Source organism: Trachurus japonicus, chromosome 1 (genome assembly GCF_045865225.1).
Source record: "Trachurus japonicus isolate A0001 chromosome 1, Traja_1.0".
NCBI classification, from domain to species: Eukaryota; Metazoa; Chordata; class Actinopteri; order Carangiformes; family Carangidae; genus Trachurus; species Trachurus japonicus.
The window spans coordinates 244,975-261,182 of record NC_140907.1 but is presented as its reverse complement, the minus strand read 5'-3'; the positions used below and the strand labels follow the sequence as shown (position 1 = coordinate 261,182).

The window sequence follows — 16,208 nt, the reverse complement described above, 5'->3', positions numbered from 1 at the left end:
CCACTTTGCTTTTCCACTGGTTAGGAGCCAAGTCAGAGCTACACTCCCCATCCAGGAGCTGCTCCTGTTGCTTGCCTGCTACAGTTATAAACGGACCTGAAAATTAAAACCCGACCTGTGGGTGTTGACCCGACATGGAAGCATAGACTAGGCTTTTAATTAGTGATAACTCTCATTCTAAACCCGGCTGGAAATAAAAGAAGGAAAAAGCAGCCATCTTCGCCGTAATCACGGCAACCGGCATCTACGTTTTGACGGCAATTTTGAGTGTTAGCTGCTGTTAGCCACTGCCTGTAGCTCAGCTAGTTAGCTTCGGCGCATGACGTCTGTCCGACTACCCATTTCTCCGACCATACATTTCTTTATTTTTGCTTCCATTAGTCCGACCTCCCATTTCTCCAACTTAAGTAGCCCTAACCCTTAACCTTACCTTAACACTGTAGAATGGGTAGTCGGAGAAATGAGCCGTCAGACTTTTGGGCAGTCGGACTGATGTATGCTCCCCGTTAGCTTCAACTGTGTTCACATTGATAAACAAACTTAATACGTAGCAATAACGTGTCTGTATATCTTAGCGCTGGTCTTGTTGCTAAGGTAACTCCGCTGCCAGCCCCTGGAAGAACCGGTTCTTAGCTCTGGCCCAGCAAGGAGTTGGTGCTGGTCTGGAACCAGTTCTAAGAACCAAGAACCGGTGTTTAAGCAGTGGAAAAGCAAAGAGCTCGGTGGAAAAGGGGCTGACGTGAGCTCACACTGGAAGGTGAAGGGCTCACCTGTGGCGGGAGGCGTGGCATTGAGGTAGTCCAGGCACTGGTTCCTGTAGCTGCTCCACTGCTCCCTCACAAGCTCTAGGGAGTTAGTAGAGGAGACCTGCAGGGAGACACAACCTCCTGAAGACCTCAAGCCAAGTGTCAGCATTGCCACCACAGCCCTTTCTCATCATCCAGCTCTTGCTTTGGATTTGTCGCCTGTCAGCTACAGTTAAGCAGAACCGGAGAAAACGTGCGTCAATCAAAAAGCACGTCTCAGTCTGTGCCGAGAGTCGTACCTTTGTGCAGCTGCAGAGCATGAGCAAGGTCAAGAGGAGACACACGTGGGACATCCCACTGATGCTGGCAGGATGGGGGTCGGTGGGGACCAGAACTCGGTGGAGGCCCAACACATGAGGCAGCCCTGTCTCACCGTATGGCCTACACACACACACACACACAAACACAACACAGAGAGGCTTGTTAGTCGACATCATGCGCGCCTGTGCACAGTGTGTATCCATACATTAAAGGGATAGTAGCATTTTTTTTAAAGTGGGGTTGTATGATCTACAAATAGCCCCTAAGTACTTTAATTGCAGTAGAAGACTCTCTGCACTCCTCCCGTTAGCAACGCCAGCCCATAGCCCTGCCCAGAGATTTACAACATACAGTGTTGTGAACGCACCCAAAGAAACGGCCTATTTTCGCGGCCTAAAAGAGATTTTACCTGAAAAAAAAATACACAGTTCCATTGTTCGCTATAATATAATTTTTTCCAGCCCCTCAAAGTGCAGGAAAAACGCAGTTTTTATTTGGATTATGGGCTGGTGTTGCTAACGAGAGGAGTGCAGAGAGTCTTCTACTGCAATTAAAATACTTAGGGCTTTGTAGATCATACAACCCCACTTTTTAAAAAAATGCTACTATCCCTTTAAGGGTTGTTTGAAGTGCAACTGAAAGAGTGATGGAGTGAAACAATTGAAGACATCCAGAATCAATGATGAGAAAATTAAAAAAATCTATTTCTCATGCACTGCACACATTTGCTTGAATGTGAGTTTGCATGTCACAGCTGTCAGATGAATGCCATGTATCCCCACTTAAACCAGCTTTGTCTGATCAATTGACATCCATGCTCATGTAAGAGTTGATTGATGTAACAGTTTTTGTGAACAAAACACAAAACTCATCAGATGAGCGCAAAACATTTAATGTTTCTTTATGTGCATGTTTTTCAGTGAATTTGTTGCATGACTAACAGACAAAAGCATCACGTGTTGGAGCTCAATATATGTTTGAATGATGAGATTGGACAGTAGAAGGAAGTGGGTCAGAGAATGGCGTGATGCCTTCAAGGAAACATTTCCCTTAGGAACAGACTCCTGCTGTTTGTATGAGTGTTTGTCCCTGCTGAGACTAATGCCTAGAGCAGTGAAATCTATATTGTTGATATAGCTGGAGTTGTTAGTATAAGTCTTCTATTTTTGTGTTAGATGCTTTTCCACTAGCATCTTCTTCACCCACGCAGTTGGAGAACAAAACGAAATCTGAAACGTTTCTGCAAAAAACACCTTGACTGTGGAAACATTTTTGGCTAAAACGTTTCAAATTCCATTCTGTTCCAGTCTCGGTGCTTCAGTTGAAGAGCGTCCTCAGTCGTGCGTATTCATCTGTTTGCGCCACTTCTAGTGAAATGCCATATGTGACATACTGTAGTTATAACTCAAACTGCAATGCTCTGACATCTTATCACAGCTCCTGCATTTCAAAAGGCAATTGCAATTGCAATTGCAATGAACTGCTGTAGCCCAACTGACAAAAAAGTTTTCAATCTGGACAACTTATCAGAGAATCATCCATAAAATGAGTATTTGACTAGCCTATTTGTCAAATTGCTTGCGAGTGCGAGAGGTGCCCATATTGTCTTGGTATGCTCAGGTAACGTTCCAGGTCAAAATGGAGTGATACCATCTCCGCTCATTTTCACGTGGATAATGGGGTCTGTCAAGGTGGAGTTTTATCTTCTTTGCTTTTAATGTATATATGGATGACCATAAGACAGTTAAATGAATGTAAAACAGGTTGTATTGTAGGAAATCATGATGTCAACTTATGTATGCAGAAGACTTGGTTATACACTCTCTTTATAAAACGGAAAGGTGAAATCCGGCGATCTGATTGGTTATTAACCGTGGTATAATGAGCATATACCACGGCTACTATTCTAAAGCCTTATCACAGCATAGGCTATCACTCCGCGTCAGGCATGTACATAGACTGTAAAAAGAATGGACGTAGCACCCGTGACGTCACCCATTGGTTTGGGGGAGTCTGTTTTGTGCCGCTACTACGGGGGTTTGAACTGCGCCATGTTGGATTTTACTTGCCATATTTGGAGAGGTGCGGCGGTTGGCCGGCCGAGAACCCGCCCACTGGCCTCGAAGCAGCGGTCTCCGGACCTGTCACTCAACATGCCAGAATTTTAACCTAATAACAGTAAAACGGTAGAGTTTAAAAAAAAATTCACCCCCCTCAGAGTGTGTGCGGGGGTAGAAACTATCGGTTGAGACCAAAAAAATAAAATGTACCAGGCTGTAAATATGTTTTTTTAAGCTGTAAAGTCGGCTATTTTAACATGGGGCTCAATTGGAGTTGCTCCGTTCTGGAGCCAGCCCCCAGAGGAAGCCGAGGGGATTGCAGTTTTTTGAACATATACCACGGCCTGTCGTGATATATTGCTTAAGTATACTGCTGGGTTACAACAATTGTTAATAATACACAATATGGCAAAGAATATGACATTATTGTAACTATAATGCAAAAAAAGCAAGATCATGGTTATGAGGTCTAGGGTAGACAGGAAATCATTTTTGTCTGTGTTTTACCAACTCTTTGACTTTATCTGGAGAAAACATGCAAGTCGGTGGATGGGAGACTCTAAATTGCCCATAGATTGACCTGTCCATGTCAGGTGGTTCAGTGGAATCGGCAATGGATGGACTATAATGCTGCTGTAACTGCTTACTGTAGCACCGAATGTGTATTAATTAACCTCTGAGGGAGGTCTTCTAAAAAATAAAGAGGAGAACCAGAGAATTGCTTAACTCACTCTTCAGTAGGAACTGCTTGGTGGGGAGACAGCACATTGGCATTTTCTTGGGTTTTCATGGCATTTTCTTACAGTTTTACACATAAATAACACTCAAACATAAAATATGCAGCCAAATAAAACACGTGTGCCACTGGGAGGCCAGCACCAATGTGTTTATTTAACCACAATACTGTGCAGTGGACAGAGCATAATCACAGGATTGTTAAACTAACAGCGTTATCGACCCCATGTGCAGACACACACACACACAAACACTTTCCTCTTTGAGGAAATTACATGGACTAGTATTAATTTCCTGCAGACTTACCATAACCATTACCATAACCAATGCATGTCTAATCCCCATCCTTACATTGACCTTATGCACTGACCTGCTTTCTCTAAACAGAGAACACAGCTTCTGTCTCCATGTGAATAATCTCCTGTAGTCTTCTCCAAGATATTTTTGGGCTTATGATGCCTTTGTTAGAGAGACAGTGTAAGAAAGACAGAAAAGCAGGAGAGACACACAGTAAAGGGCCACAAGTCAGATCCAAACCCAGTCCGCTGCAGTTGCACCAGGTGAGCCATCAAGGAACTCCCCCCACATAAAATCTTACGCCAAATACACCAGAATGATGTGGACCGGACGATTTCCAAATGTGTTTTCCAGTCTGTGTAAAATCTCTTCTTCAAGGGCAGTAGCACCTCTGGTTTAAAGGCCTAGTATTAAATCCTCCAATAAAATTCATCACTGTGGATGTTACATTTGGATGTAATCTTTGCACCAACAAAATGTCACCTTGTCTGAGAGGGAAAAATGTCATCTTTGTTTGATGATGGTGAAGTTTTTCCAGAGGACTTTTTTTATTGAGTTTTCACAACACAAAATTTTCCTTTGGTGAGAGTAAAGGTAAAACACCTCTGTAGAAGGTGTTACCAACAGCTGTTAGTCTACAGTCCTCATGCTTTTTAGACTCTGGTTTGTATTATGTATTGTATGACTCATCCCTGCTACAATTACCACTGAGGTTTCTTTTTTTCAGATTTTATTTTATTCCGTTCGTTCATTACAGTATATTACTTGATCGGCTGGAAAACTGGGTAGGACTCTCTAGCACAGCTCTACACTGGTTTGAATCCTACTTAAAGGACAGGGACTACTTTGTGTCTATAGGCAACTACACATCTGAGCGAACAAAAATTACATGTGGGGTTCCCCAAGGCTCCATTCTAGGGCCTCTTCTGTTTAATATCTACAAGCCCAGATTATGGAAAGCAACAAGTAAGTTACCATAACTATGCATATGACACACAAATCTACATAACCATAGGGGACTATGGACCCATACAAACACTGTGTACCTGCATTGATCATTGTTTTTGGTGCCACTGCAGAACGATTATTAGCAGCCAACTTCAATCACTAATGCTAAAAACCACAGACCAAGCCAGAAATCTGGGTGCAGTCATGGACTCAGACCTGAATCTGAACAACCACATTAAGACCATAACAAAGTCAGACTACTATCATCTTAAAAACATATCAAGGATAAAAGGACTTATGTCTCAGCAGGATTTGGAAAAACTTGTCCATGCATTTATCTTTAGTAGGCTTGACTATTGTAATGGTGTCTTTACAGGTCTAAAAAAAAGTCCATTAGACAGCTGCAGCTAAGTCAAAACGCTGCCGCTCGAGTCCTCACTAATACCAAGAAAGTGGACCATATCACCCCAGTCCTCAGATCACTGCACTGGCTTCCAGTTTCTCACAGAATAGATTTCAAAATACTGCTGATGGTTTACATCAGCAGCAGTTTAAAGCATTAAATGGTTTAGGGCCAAAATACATCTCTGACCTCCTGCTCAACTATGAGCCGTCCAGACCTCTCAGATCATCTGGTACTGGTCTTCTATCTATACCTAGAGTCAGAGGTAAACAAGGTGAGGCAGCATTTAGTTTCTATGCACCCACTATCTGGAACAAACTCCCAGAAACCTGCAGGTCTGCCAGAACCCTCAGTGCCTTTAAATCAACATTGAAGACTTTCATGTTTGCTGACGCCTTTCATTAACTGCACGGTAACATTATTCTGTTATTTTTACTATGTTTTAGTTGTTCTGTCTCTCATTCTGTTTTACTTCTTTTTTATATCTGTTTTAATTCTTTCTCTTGCCTGTTTTTAAATAATGTTTGCTTTTTATGTTCTTATTTTGCTAATATGTAAAGCACCTTGAGTTGCCTTGTTGCGGAAACGTGCTATACAAATAAACTTGCCTTGCCTTGCCTTGCCTTTATTATACAGTCACTCAGAGAAATCCTCTGTGAACTTCTTCTCATCCAGTGCTTACATGTGTCTTCTAAACAGCTGGGTTGGACTTATTTTACATTACAATTCAGTATAAAAAAGCTCTGTGTCCCTGTTCAATCGTCACATCATGAATACAGAACAGTATGTGTGTGTGCGTGAGAGAGAGAGAGACAGAGAGAGAGACAGGGAGAACATATCTGCACAACCCTGCTCCCTGATTTATATGGACACAATCAGTCTGTGTGAGTCACAGCTTTTCCTTTGCAATACTCCTGAATAATGTGCTGTTCATATGAAGCCACATGTAAATCCAAACACCTAACCGTGCAGTACCATACTCCCAAAGGACATTTGCTTAGCATGCTGATTATTTGCATTGCTCATTTGTCTGTGTGTCTCACTCAAACACACATAGGCTACTGGCACGCACATCCTTTCCTTCTCTATAAGAAAAAACAGACAAAGGTCACTGGCTGCATTTTGTACTTTTACTTCATGACACAAATCATCAGCACATGACACTACAACAGCCTCCTGCTCTCCTCCATCTACTTAAAGGGATATGCCAACTTTTTTTTTTCATGTCTTGCCTCACTCCCTAGTCCATGACCAGCAGATAGACACCATCCTTTCGACTGTGCGTGCAGTAACAAGGGAGATACGGGCAGAGCTGGCACACCGCTAATTAGCTTAGCTCAAACGCTGGAAGTGTATAAGTAGTGTTAGCCTGCCTCCTGCCCGAGCCGAAATCAGCAGTCAAGCTGATTTCATTTTAGCTCTAAACTCTGTAAATATATCACTTTATCGGCATTTCAAACATTTTTAGGTGAGAAAGTAGCCGTTTAGATCAGCAGTGTGTCGTTAATATGTTTACAATTTTGTTTGGACGAATTCGGCGCTACTCAAGCTAGCCATTGTGACCAACGTACTTCTGGTTACTTTCACAAAATAAAACACCCATTGCCCTTTACATACAGAAAACCATGACGATAGAATTTGTGCTTTTACTTTGAAATAGGAAGCTAACCTACCCTCCATGTAGCTAGCTTGAAGCAATAAACCGTCTTTGCTTGAACCCTCCGTTTAGACCGATCTCATCCTGTTACCGGCATTTGACCGCTCAAGATGCCTTACCGGAGAGTTTTGTCAGCTCTGAGACGAAGATCGGCCCGCCGTTTCCATTTAGAGTTGCTGAAGAGTTTCTCTGATGACTTTAGGTGGAGGCAGGCTAACACTACCTATGCACTTCCAGTGTTTGAGCTAAGCTAATTTGCGGTGCGCCAGCTCTGCCCGTATCTCCCTTGTTACTGCACACACAGCCGAAAGGATGGTGTCTATCTGCTTGTCATAGACTCGGGAGTGAGGCAAGACACGAAAAAAAAAATGTTGCCATATCCCTTTAAGAATTCAACAAAATTCCTGATAACAACATTGCATTTGACCATTTAGTTTCAGTCAAAAAAGTGCACAAAAAATAAATGTCTTTTTCATTCACATCCTGGCCACATGTGCAGACCGTCGCTTTTTCATTTTCTTGTGAGAAGTGTCAGACTGTGGCTCACTACGCTAAACACACACATTTTCACACAACATGCACAATATGTTTCAGGGGGGAAACACAGACGAAAAGTGTCATGGGAATGTGTGAAAGCAAATCATTTGAAAATCTAAAACTACTGATCACACATCAAGTCCATTGATCCCAAGCAATCAAATGACCAATAATGAAGTCTATCAAGCAGACCGTCCCACTTAATCAGCAAGGTCATGTTGTCTGCATCGCCGTGCCGTTGTTTGTGGTGTAGTGTTATTGAATAATTACATTTGCCACCAAGAGCAACTGTCAATTATGTTGTTTAAATCAATAAGCCTACACTATGTGATGAGGAACAGGCAATTAGGCACAGTATAGAGAGTATGTAGGTGGTAACAGAGACAGGAGTGCAGGCTGTAATGGAGCTAAACAGAGCTCTAATTATGTTGTTTCTGCCTCAGTGAGTTGCTCTGCCCCACATGGAGACTGACAGCCAACTGCTCATGAGCTCCTATATCGTTTTACAGCATGATGCTTTCTCTCTTTATTTATAGTTCTATTTCTTTCTTTCTTCCCACTACTCCTACACAACATGTTATGAGGACATGAAGCAAATTTTTAAGGGTCATGTGCCTCTAATTACAAAATAACACTTCTTATTGTATTATTTAAATAATAAATGACCCTTGGTTTTGTGTACTAAAATTGTGGATATTCACTGCTTTTTTGCTATATCATGTCCTATTATTAAAGATCAAACTCTTATTTTGAAGATGAATAACATGTGTTTAGTTGGATTTGCTTGTCTGAAGAAAATGCTTTACCAAGTGGGGACAGGGACTTATTGTCATTTACATACATGTCTGTACTGTTGTTCCGATAAAACAGACCTTTGAAGACAGTAGGGCATGCATTGTGTTCAGTTGTTCATGAGATCTGTCTAAATCTAAAACAGCACCATCTGATCTGACACACTATAGCAACATGTTATTGTGTGTTGATTTAAGCCAAACAAACCTTTTTAGCCCAAAGATCTGAATGCTGCAGCAGAACTAGTAAATGCAAGTTTTAAACACAAACTCTGGACTGGAGGTGAAATGCTACACTGGCCGCAGGTATTTCTTAATAATGCATGTTGGTACATTATGCGTTTATACAGTAAGTTACACTAAAAAGCTCTGTGGAGACCAATAGAAATCAGGTTAGGCGTCTAGTGCATTATGGGTTTGCTGGTGAAAACCAACCTTGTAAGATCAACGCTTCCAACCCGGTGTCCCGGAAGGATATAGGAGCAAAACATTGTATATTAGCTGTTAAATTGCAGACCACTTAGGCTGCCAGGTGAGAATTGCACTTAAAGCAGAAGTAAGCGATCCGGTCGTTTTGGCTAACTTCTTGTCAGCCGATGGAGTTAGCAGCCCCCGCCCTCATCACGGATCTATTGGTCCTCGTCCCTACGTCACCACATTCACGCGCATCCCTTGGCTGCACACACAGAGAGGACTGCCCCTTTATGCCGTTCTCTCTCCTCATTGGATAAAGGTTGTAGGATACAAGGAAGTAGAAGTTTTCTCCTCGGCTTACAGCAGAACAGAGTGACTGACAGACCCGTGTTTCAGACCAAACACTCTATATAAGTGATTGCTGTCGGAAGATATAACTATTTAAGACTTATATTAACACAAACATTCCGCTTACTTCTGCTTTAAACATTTTTTTAAATGTAATTTTTCAACACTTAAAGGAGCGGTATGTAAGAATGTGGCCAAAATTGTTGCTGCAGTCAAATTCAAAACACAGCAGCGCGTTGTCTCCCCTAGTAAAAAGCGAAATATTCATCAACAACCTCACTGTTTTATTGTTCACGTCACTCGGTTGGTGCCGTTCCAACGCTGTGTGTCTGTGTGTGCAGCGCTCACACACACACACACACACACACACTGTAACCCCGCATCTACAGGCGCCTTAGTGCGTGTTAATCACGCCGTAGATGAGCCAACATATGAGACACCGTAGAAGAAACCGCAGAATAGACGACGCGAGCCGCTCCGTTTCTCCTCCACTTTCTGACGTCGGATCATAAAACATGACGAGCGGAGTCAGGCGACCGGACCGGGTCGGACTCATCTCATGAACCGCTCCACACGTTCACAATCACTTCATTTACCATCGGCTCCATTTCGCCACATTTCCTCCCTCTTTTCTAACTTTCACTTTGTAATCCTTCCCTTAGCTTTAGCAGCAGTTCAAACTAACTAGGCTATATGCTCACAACAGCAAGCTGTGTATCAAAAGGCAGAGAGACAATCTGCTTATTTCTGCCGTGTGATATCAAGGAAATATGACTGTAATAACCGATCATAGAAAACAATCTTTTTTACCAGCCGTAGCTGCAGCTCAGTGGAAGCTTAACTGGCAACCCGGAGGCTGAAATGCCACTGACACTGTGATTGGGAGAGAGCGCTGGGTGGCGCAACATGCCAACATGTAAATTCAAAACTTAAACATGATTTGCGGTCTGCAAAAAAAATGTTTTTAAGCGAATATTCTGGCTGTACTTTGTTGTTGGTGAGTTCAGTGTCATATGAACATTACATTATATTCTTGAGTCTCTGTGACATATTAGGATGATTTTACGGCCAGTTGCTTTAGATTTCTTACATATTGTACCTTTAAAGCACCACAAACAACTTCACCACTATTGTAGCAGCAAACATGTCAAAAATCAATCACTCAAGACCTGAGGAAAAAGAATTAAACTACCACAATTAAATTGCTACATTCACCTCCTGTGCTTGTCAGGGTGGGTGTGTTTGTGTGTGTGTTTGTGTGTGTGTGTGTGTGTGTGTGTGTGTGTGCATTTAAGCGTGTGAAACTGTTATGATCAACCAAGGTGGGTGATGGAGGTGACCCAGAATCTGCTCCTTCAGCAGAAATGATCCGTTGCAACTGAGCTTTTTTTTTTTTTGTCTCTTCCTCCATCCTCCTTCCTCTCATGAGAGAGGTTCTCGTTGTCCTTTCCCCCACTCCTCATAACCACAAAGAAGCAAACTGGCTTGTCAGGTTTGGGGGAAAATGCCATCAGCCAAAACCTTCAGAGAATCCTGCACCGTTCCCTTCCTCAATATTTATTTTCCTTTCTCAGAGGAGAAATTTCCATCTTGTATTCACACGGAAAGAACCTATAGGTTTTAATATAGGTTTGAATATATTTGACATACATAAAATTGGCCGTTTTCATATATACGCATATGCTGCTATATATGGTGCATATATGCGTATATATGCACCATATATGCAGCATACAGTGCACAGATAAACTGCATATAGGTTTCATATATGCGCATATATCCTCATGAGGATATGTGCAATGCGCATATATGAAACCTACTGTATGCAATTTATCTGCTGTGACCAACGCACTTCCAATTATGTATGTCACATATATTCAAACCTATAAAACCGGTAACACTTTACTTGAATAGGTATTCATAAGATTGACATAACACTGTCATAACCATGACATAACAGCTGTCATAAACATCAATGAATACTTAAGACAGCTGTCGTTAAGTGTCATTCGGTAAGTTATGTCACTTTTGATGCAAAGTTGACATTGTTTGAGATGTTTTTGTTCTGACAACTTGATATAAAGACAATTTAAACTGTCATAGCAGACCTAATTGCCAAACTTTAAAAATGATGTCAAGTTCTCATAACAAGGACATCTCAAACAATGTCAACGTTGCATCAAAAGTGACATAACTTACCGAATGACACTTAACGACAGCTGTCATAAGTATTCATTGATGTTTATGACAGCTGTTATGTCATGGTTATGACACTTTTATGTCAATCTTATGAATACCTATTCAAGTGTTACCTTAAAACCTATAGGTTCTTTCCATGTGGGATTTCCTGTCTGACTCGGCTCATACGGGAGGTCAGCGCAGTGGGAAACACAAAACACAGCAAATGAGGGTCTGACTGGGATGGAGCTGTGTGCACCTTAGACTGACCAGTATCTCATCAAATCATTGTCTCAAAGTTTGCACATACTACTCTCCACTCCTGCAAAATGTGTCTTTATACTGAGAACACGTCACGTTGTGTTACTTGTGCTGAAAAACTCAGTGACCTGCTCTGTTTTCTGTGTCAGTCTATGAAGTTCCATGGTGTCTGGCCATTATGCAAGAAATACAGATGCAGCAAGTCAGCAGCTCTTTTCCTCTCAAATCCAAATTGTGGAGATCTGGCTACCAGCACTGATGAAAATATCATGCTCAAATCATCTTCCACCGCTCAGAAGACATCTGGGTTGGAAAGAAGTGTGGGTACCACTGAGCCACTGGCAGATGGTCCGAGCGGTCTTGAGCTCATCAGGATGAGGGGGTATCTGTCTAATAATATGAAATTATGTCAACGCTGCATCTGAAGGCAAGTGTCCAGAGGTGGGTGTGGATGAACCCAACCGTGTCCAGATGAGCATCGTAAAAAATTGTGTGTGAACGAAGGAAAGAGAGAGGGAGATGGATAGATAGAGAGGGGGAGCACATGGGGAGAGCACTTGGCCAGTACATACCATTCTCAGTGTCCTGTGGTGAATGCCAGGAGCCAGACCCTAAATCCTCAGCCATTCACTCCCTCGACTCCTTCATTAAAATGTTTTTACTTATACCAGTGCTCGCTGTACATTCTCTTTCAGCCTGCGTGGCTCCCATACACACCCCTCTCTCCCGTGGAAACAAACAACACCACATTTCCCTGCCGACACACAATGCAAACACTATTTACACAACCAAAAAAAATGATAAGGAGAAAGTATATGACCTCATGTAACTTACTGTTCGTTTACGCATCTGGCTGAGGAGACAAGAGAAGGCGTCAAACATATGGCACGCAGACCACGTAACGTCCTCCCCTCCACACTTCCCCTTCTGACCAATCAGTTCCAGTGTGAAAAGCCAGAATAAAGTGATGAGGACAACAACACCAAGTTAAGCAATAGTTTGACATTTATGGGAAATATTATGCCATTTCACTTTCTGGAGTTGATGAGAAGACAATAAGACACAGTCATATCTGCCCATCCAAATGTTCAAATAAAGGAGTAGAGGTAGTATCTATGTTGTGATTACTGAATTGCGCTAATGTTTCTTAAAGCTCCAGTATGTAACTTATTTGGCTTTTTATTAGCAAAAATCAAATATGTCTTTCATAAATACGTATTTCACTGAAGTCGAATCACACCCGCATACAAATGAAAGTTTTCTCGTACCTTAAAATGAGTTGTTACAAGTCGTTACAAATACATAAGTGGGCGACGCACCGAACCGAGGCGGCCATGTTGCATCGCCATTTTTTACGTTCAGTGGCAGCGTGACCATAGGTAACCATAGAAACTCACCGGAGCTGTTGGCTCGGGGAGAAAGTTTTCGACTTAGCCCCTGTTAAAGGGATAGTTCACCCAAAATTCAAATTTGTTGCTGTGCCAGAATCTCGCGCAATTTGCAGAGCCGTGAACTGGGTCTCACTGCAAATCTCGCGACATTTGGACGGACCAGGAAGAGCAGTGCTGGGAGCTTCCGCTACAAACAAGCTTAAAACATATACTTATTTAATTTTTTCCGCAACAATTTCTCATGTTGGGGCTTCAATACAAGTGGGACATTACAGACGAGCACTATGGAGGTATTTGGATGCTTTTTGGTGTGTCTTTTTGGACGAAGAAAGGTGAGCTCCGTTCGCAACCGTCATATGCCATAAGGCACGGAGGACTCTGAAACTTCTCCCAGCCCTTAGTCGACATGAGGGTGAGTAGATAATGAGTGAAATTTGAATTTTGGGTGAACTATCCCTTTAAAAGGCACTGATGTTGCATTCAGGTGCAGTCAGGCACCTGAATAACACCGTCGGCAAACCAACCGGATGCCATTTTACTCGACGAGAGACCCACACGGAAAGAACCTATAGGTTTTATGTGACATACCGTTTTCATATATACGCATATATGCTAATATATATGGTGCATATATGCACAGATGAACTGCATATAGGTTTCATATATGCGCATATATCCTCATGAGGCTATAGGATATATGTTACATGCAGCGTCTGTTGTCTGTCTGACGTCTGCCCGATTTCACGTGAATGCAACATCGAGAATATGTTCCGATATGCAACCGCACCGCTAGATGGGGGGAATTCCTACATATTATAACTTTAAATAAGAAATTACATTACGATAAGGTTTTGAATTACTGTTCCAGAAAGGAGAGTGGATATACCCCTGAGGGGGGAAATGTCACAAGTGAGTGTGTAAGTGTGTATCATATCCAAACTAACCCCCAACCTGCCTGTCACGCATTCGCTGCAGGTGTATCTGCTAAACACTTCACGACACACCCTGTCACACCTGTGACAGCCGCAAACATGAGGGACCCAGACAGGTCTCCAGAAGCCTGATTCAACACAGTGACCAGCACAGATGAAAACGCACAGAAATGTTCACACCAAAAACTTTTAGAATGCTTAATGAGGCAAAAAAGCTCACATGAAAAGAGCTGTTTTCCTGACCAACAAACATAAAAAGATTCATGTTGTCCAATTTGTGCACTTAAGATTTTTGTATAGTAAAGTTGCATTTCTTGTGCAAAATTCTTTGGGCTGATGAAAACTGAAGAGGAAAGAGATCTGTAAATGAACAAGTTGGAAAAGTGGTTGATAGTCAGCACGTAACAGTTATAAACCACAAAATGCTACGTGCAACTTCCAATCAAACCCCTCGAAATAAACTAGCAGAGATCACATAATGAATGGCCTAAAATAGATGATGCTTGAAGGGCGTCATTTTGATAAAATAAAGGTCATTATCTTCGCTGGCTGAAAACAGAAGGCTATTTATGAAGCTCAGAGGTGGGTAGAGTATAGAATCAGAGGGAAAACAGTTAGACAAAGTTACAGCTCCACATCCCTCCCTGCGTCAGTAACCATGTGTCTCTGGGCAGAACTGTTCAAACTCCAGAAAACGTGGCAAAAATGGAAAAAGAAAAAAGAAAAGTCCATTGTGAAAAGACAATCCAAACACAAATCTAGCCTTGAAATGTAATTTCCAAGGCTGATGTGAGTGACTTTGCCATACAGTAGTTACCATGACAGCAGAGCCTAAGATCCCCTTTCATAGCCATGCATATGCAATTACAAAATTAGACAAAAGTTAAGATAATTATCTTGTGAGCATATCAATATTTATCTGCCTAGAATTGTAGGCATATCCTGTTTGATCATACTTTTATGTTTTATACAATATTTCATTGTATTGTACAGGACTGATCAGAATAGGAAGGTGAATGGTTTATATTAGGGATACAAGCTTGTACCTAGAAATATTGAGGGCAAATAAACTTTTTCTTTTCAAAAGGAAAGAACATTGTGTTCTCTTGGATCATGAATGAGTATGAGAGGAGAAGCCTGTCACAGCTCTTCCTAAGAAACAACCAGTTTACAGTTGTTTCCACAATGTTCAGCAGTTAAAATTGAGAGCACACTCAAAAAAAACCTTTACTTTGGATTTGCATGGAGAGAGAGTTCACATGTGGTTTTCTACTACACAGCATGACCACCATAACAACTCTACATTTCAATGCACAGATAAAACAATGAAACAATTCTATATTGTGAAAAGTCTCGGGGGAGTATTTTATAACATCACCCACTATGATGCTTTGTCACTTCAATGTAAAAAATTTGCTGACGTGACTGATATTAACGGTTTTGAAATCTAGTCAGTCAGTCATCTAGTCAACAGGATTGTGCCAAATCTGAAGAAATCTCTACAGGCAGTCTTGAGAAATCAGATACAAGAGAGCAAATATGCATTTGATGAGGTCACACTGACCATGACCTTTGACCACCGTAATCAAATCAGTTCATCCTTGAGTCCAAGTGAAAGTTTGTGCCAATTTTTAAGATATTCCCTGAACCTATAGGAGACAATCTAAAACATAATACCTCTGGCCCTGACTGTCGCTGCCTTGGAGTCAAAAGAAGGCGATGTCGCTTCTTTGCACCAATAAGGATTTTAGTAACGTCAGAATCAGAGTCTAACGACAAGTGTTGTGTTGTTTGGTCAGTCAAACTTGAAAAAAGGCAAACACGCACACAGTCCTGAAGAAGCAGCATTTAAGGTTTTTACAGGCTTTAAATCTGCGTGTTTTACATGACTTTAATCATCTGACAGAGAGACAGATACCTCCCATTTTCATGGCTGTTCGATTTCATTTGCAAACCCCTCAACCATCACATTTTATTTATTCATATTTGAGCCATTCAAACTGCAACAAATCTACAGTGTTAAACTAGACAGATTAATTGTTGGTTATGGCTCAGTAAAGGCAAAAATGTGCCAAAAAGGAGATTTCTTAATGCAATGTATGAGTGGAATTTGCTTTTTGATTTCATGGTTTTCATGAGCTGCTGTGTAGCTGCATCAGCTTCAGCTGCAGTTTTCACAGCAGTTAAGG

At 41.7% G+C, this 16,208-nt stretch overlaps 1 protein-coding gene across 1 annotated transcript in view; it reads right to left on the bottom strand.

The window, feature by feature from the left end:
* The window catches only part of gcgrb (glucagon receptor b), a 64,491-nt gene that overhangs the window by 19,503 nt on the left and 28,780 nt on the right, over positions 1-16,208 (bottom strand). Inside the window, exons 2-3 of the mRNA XM_085780715.1 lie at positions 1,046-1,187; positions 771-867 (exon numbers count right to left, since the gene is read on the bottom strand). Coding sequence (XP_085636841.1) covers positions 771-867; positions 1,046-1,099 — 151 coding nt within the window. The 5' untranslated portion in view covers positions 1,100-1,187. The remainder of the gene's footprint in view (positions 1-770; positions 868-1,045; positions 1,188-16,208) is intronic.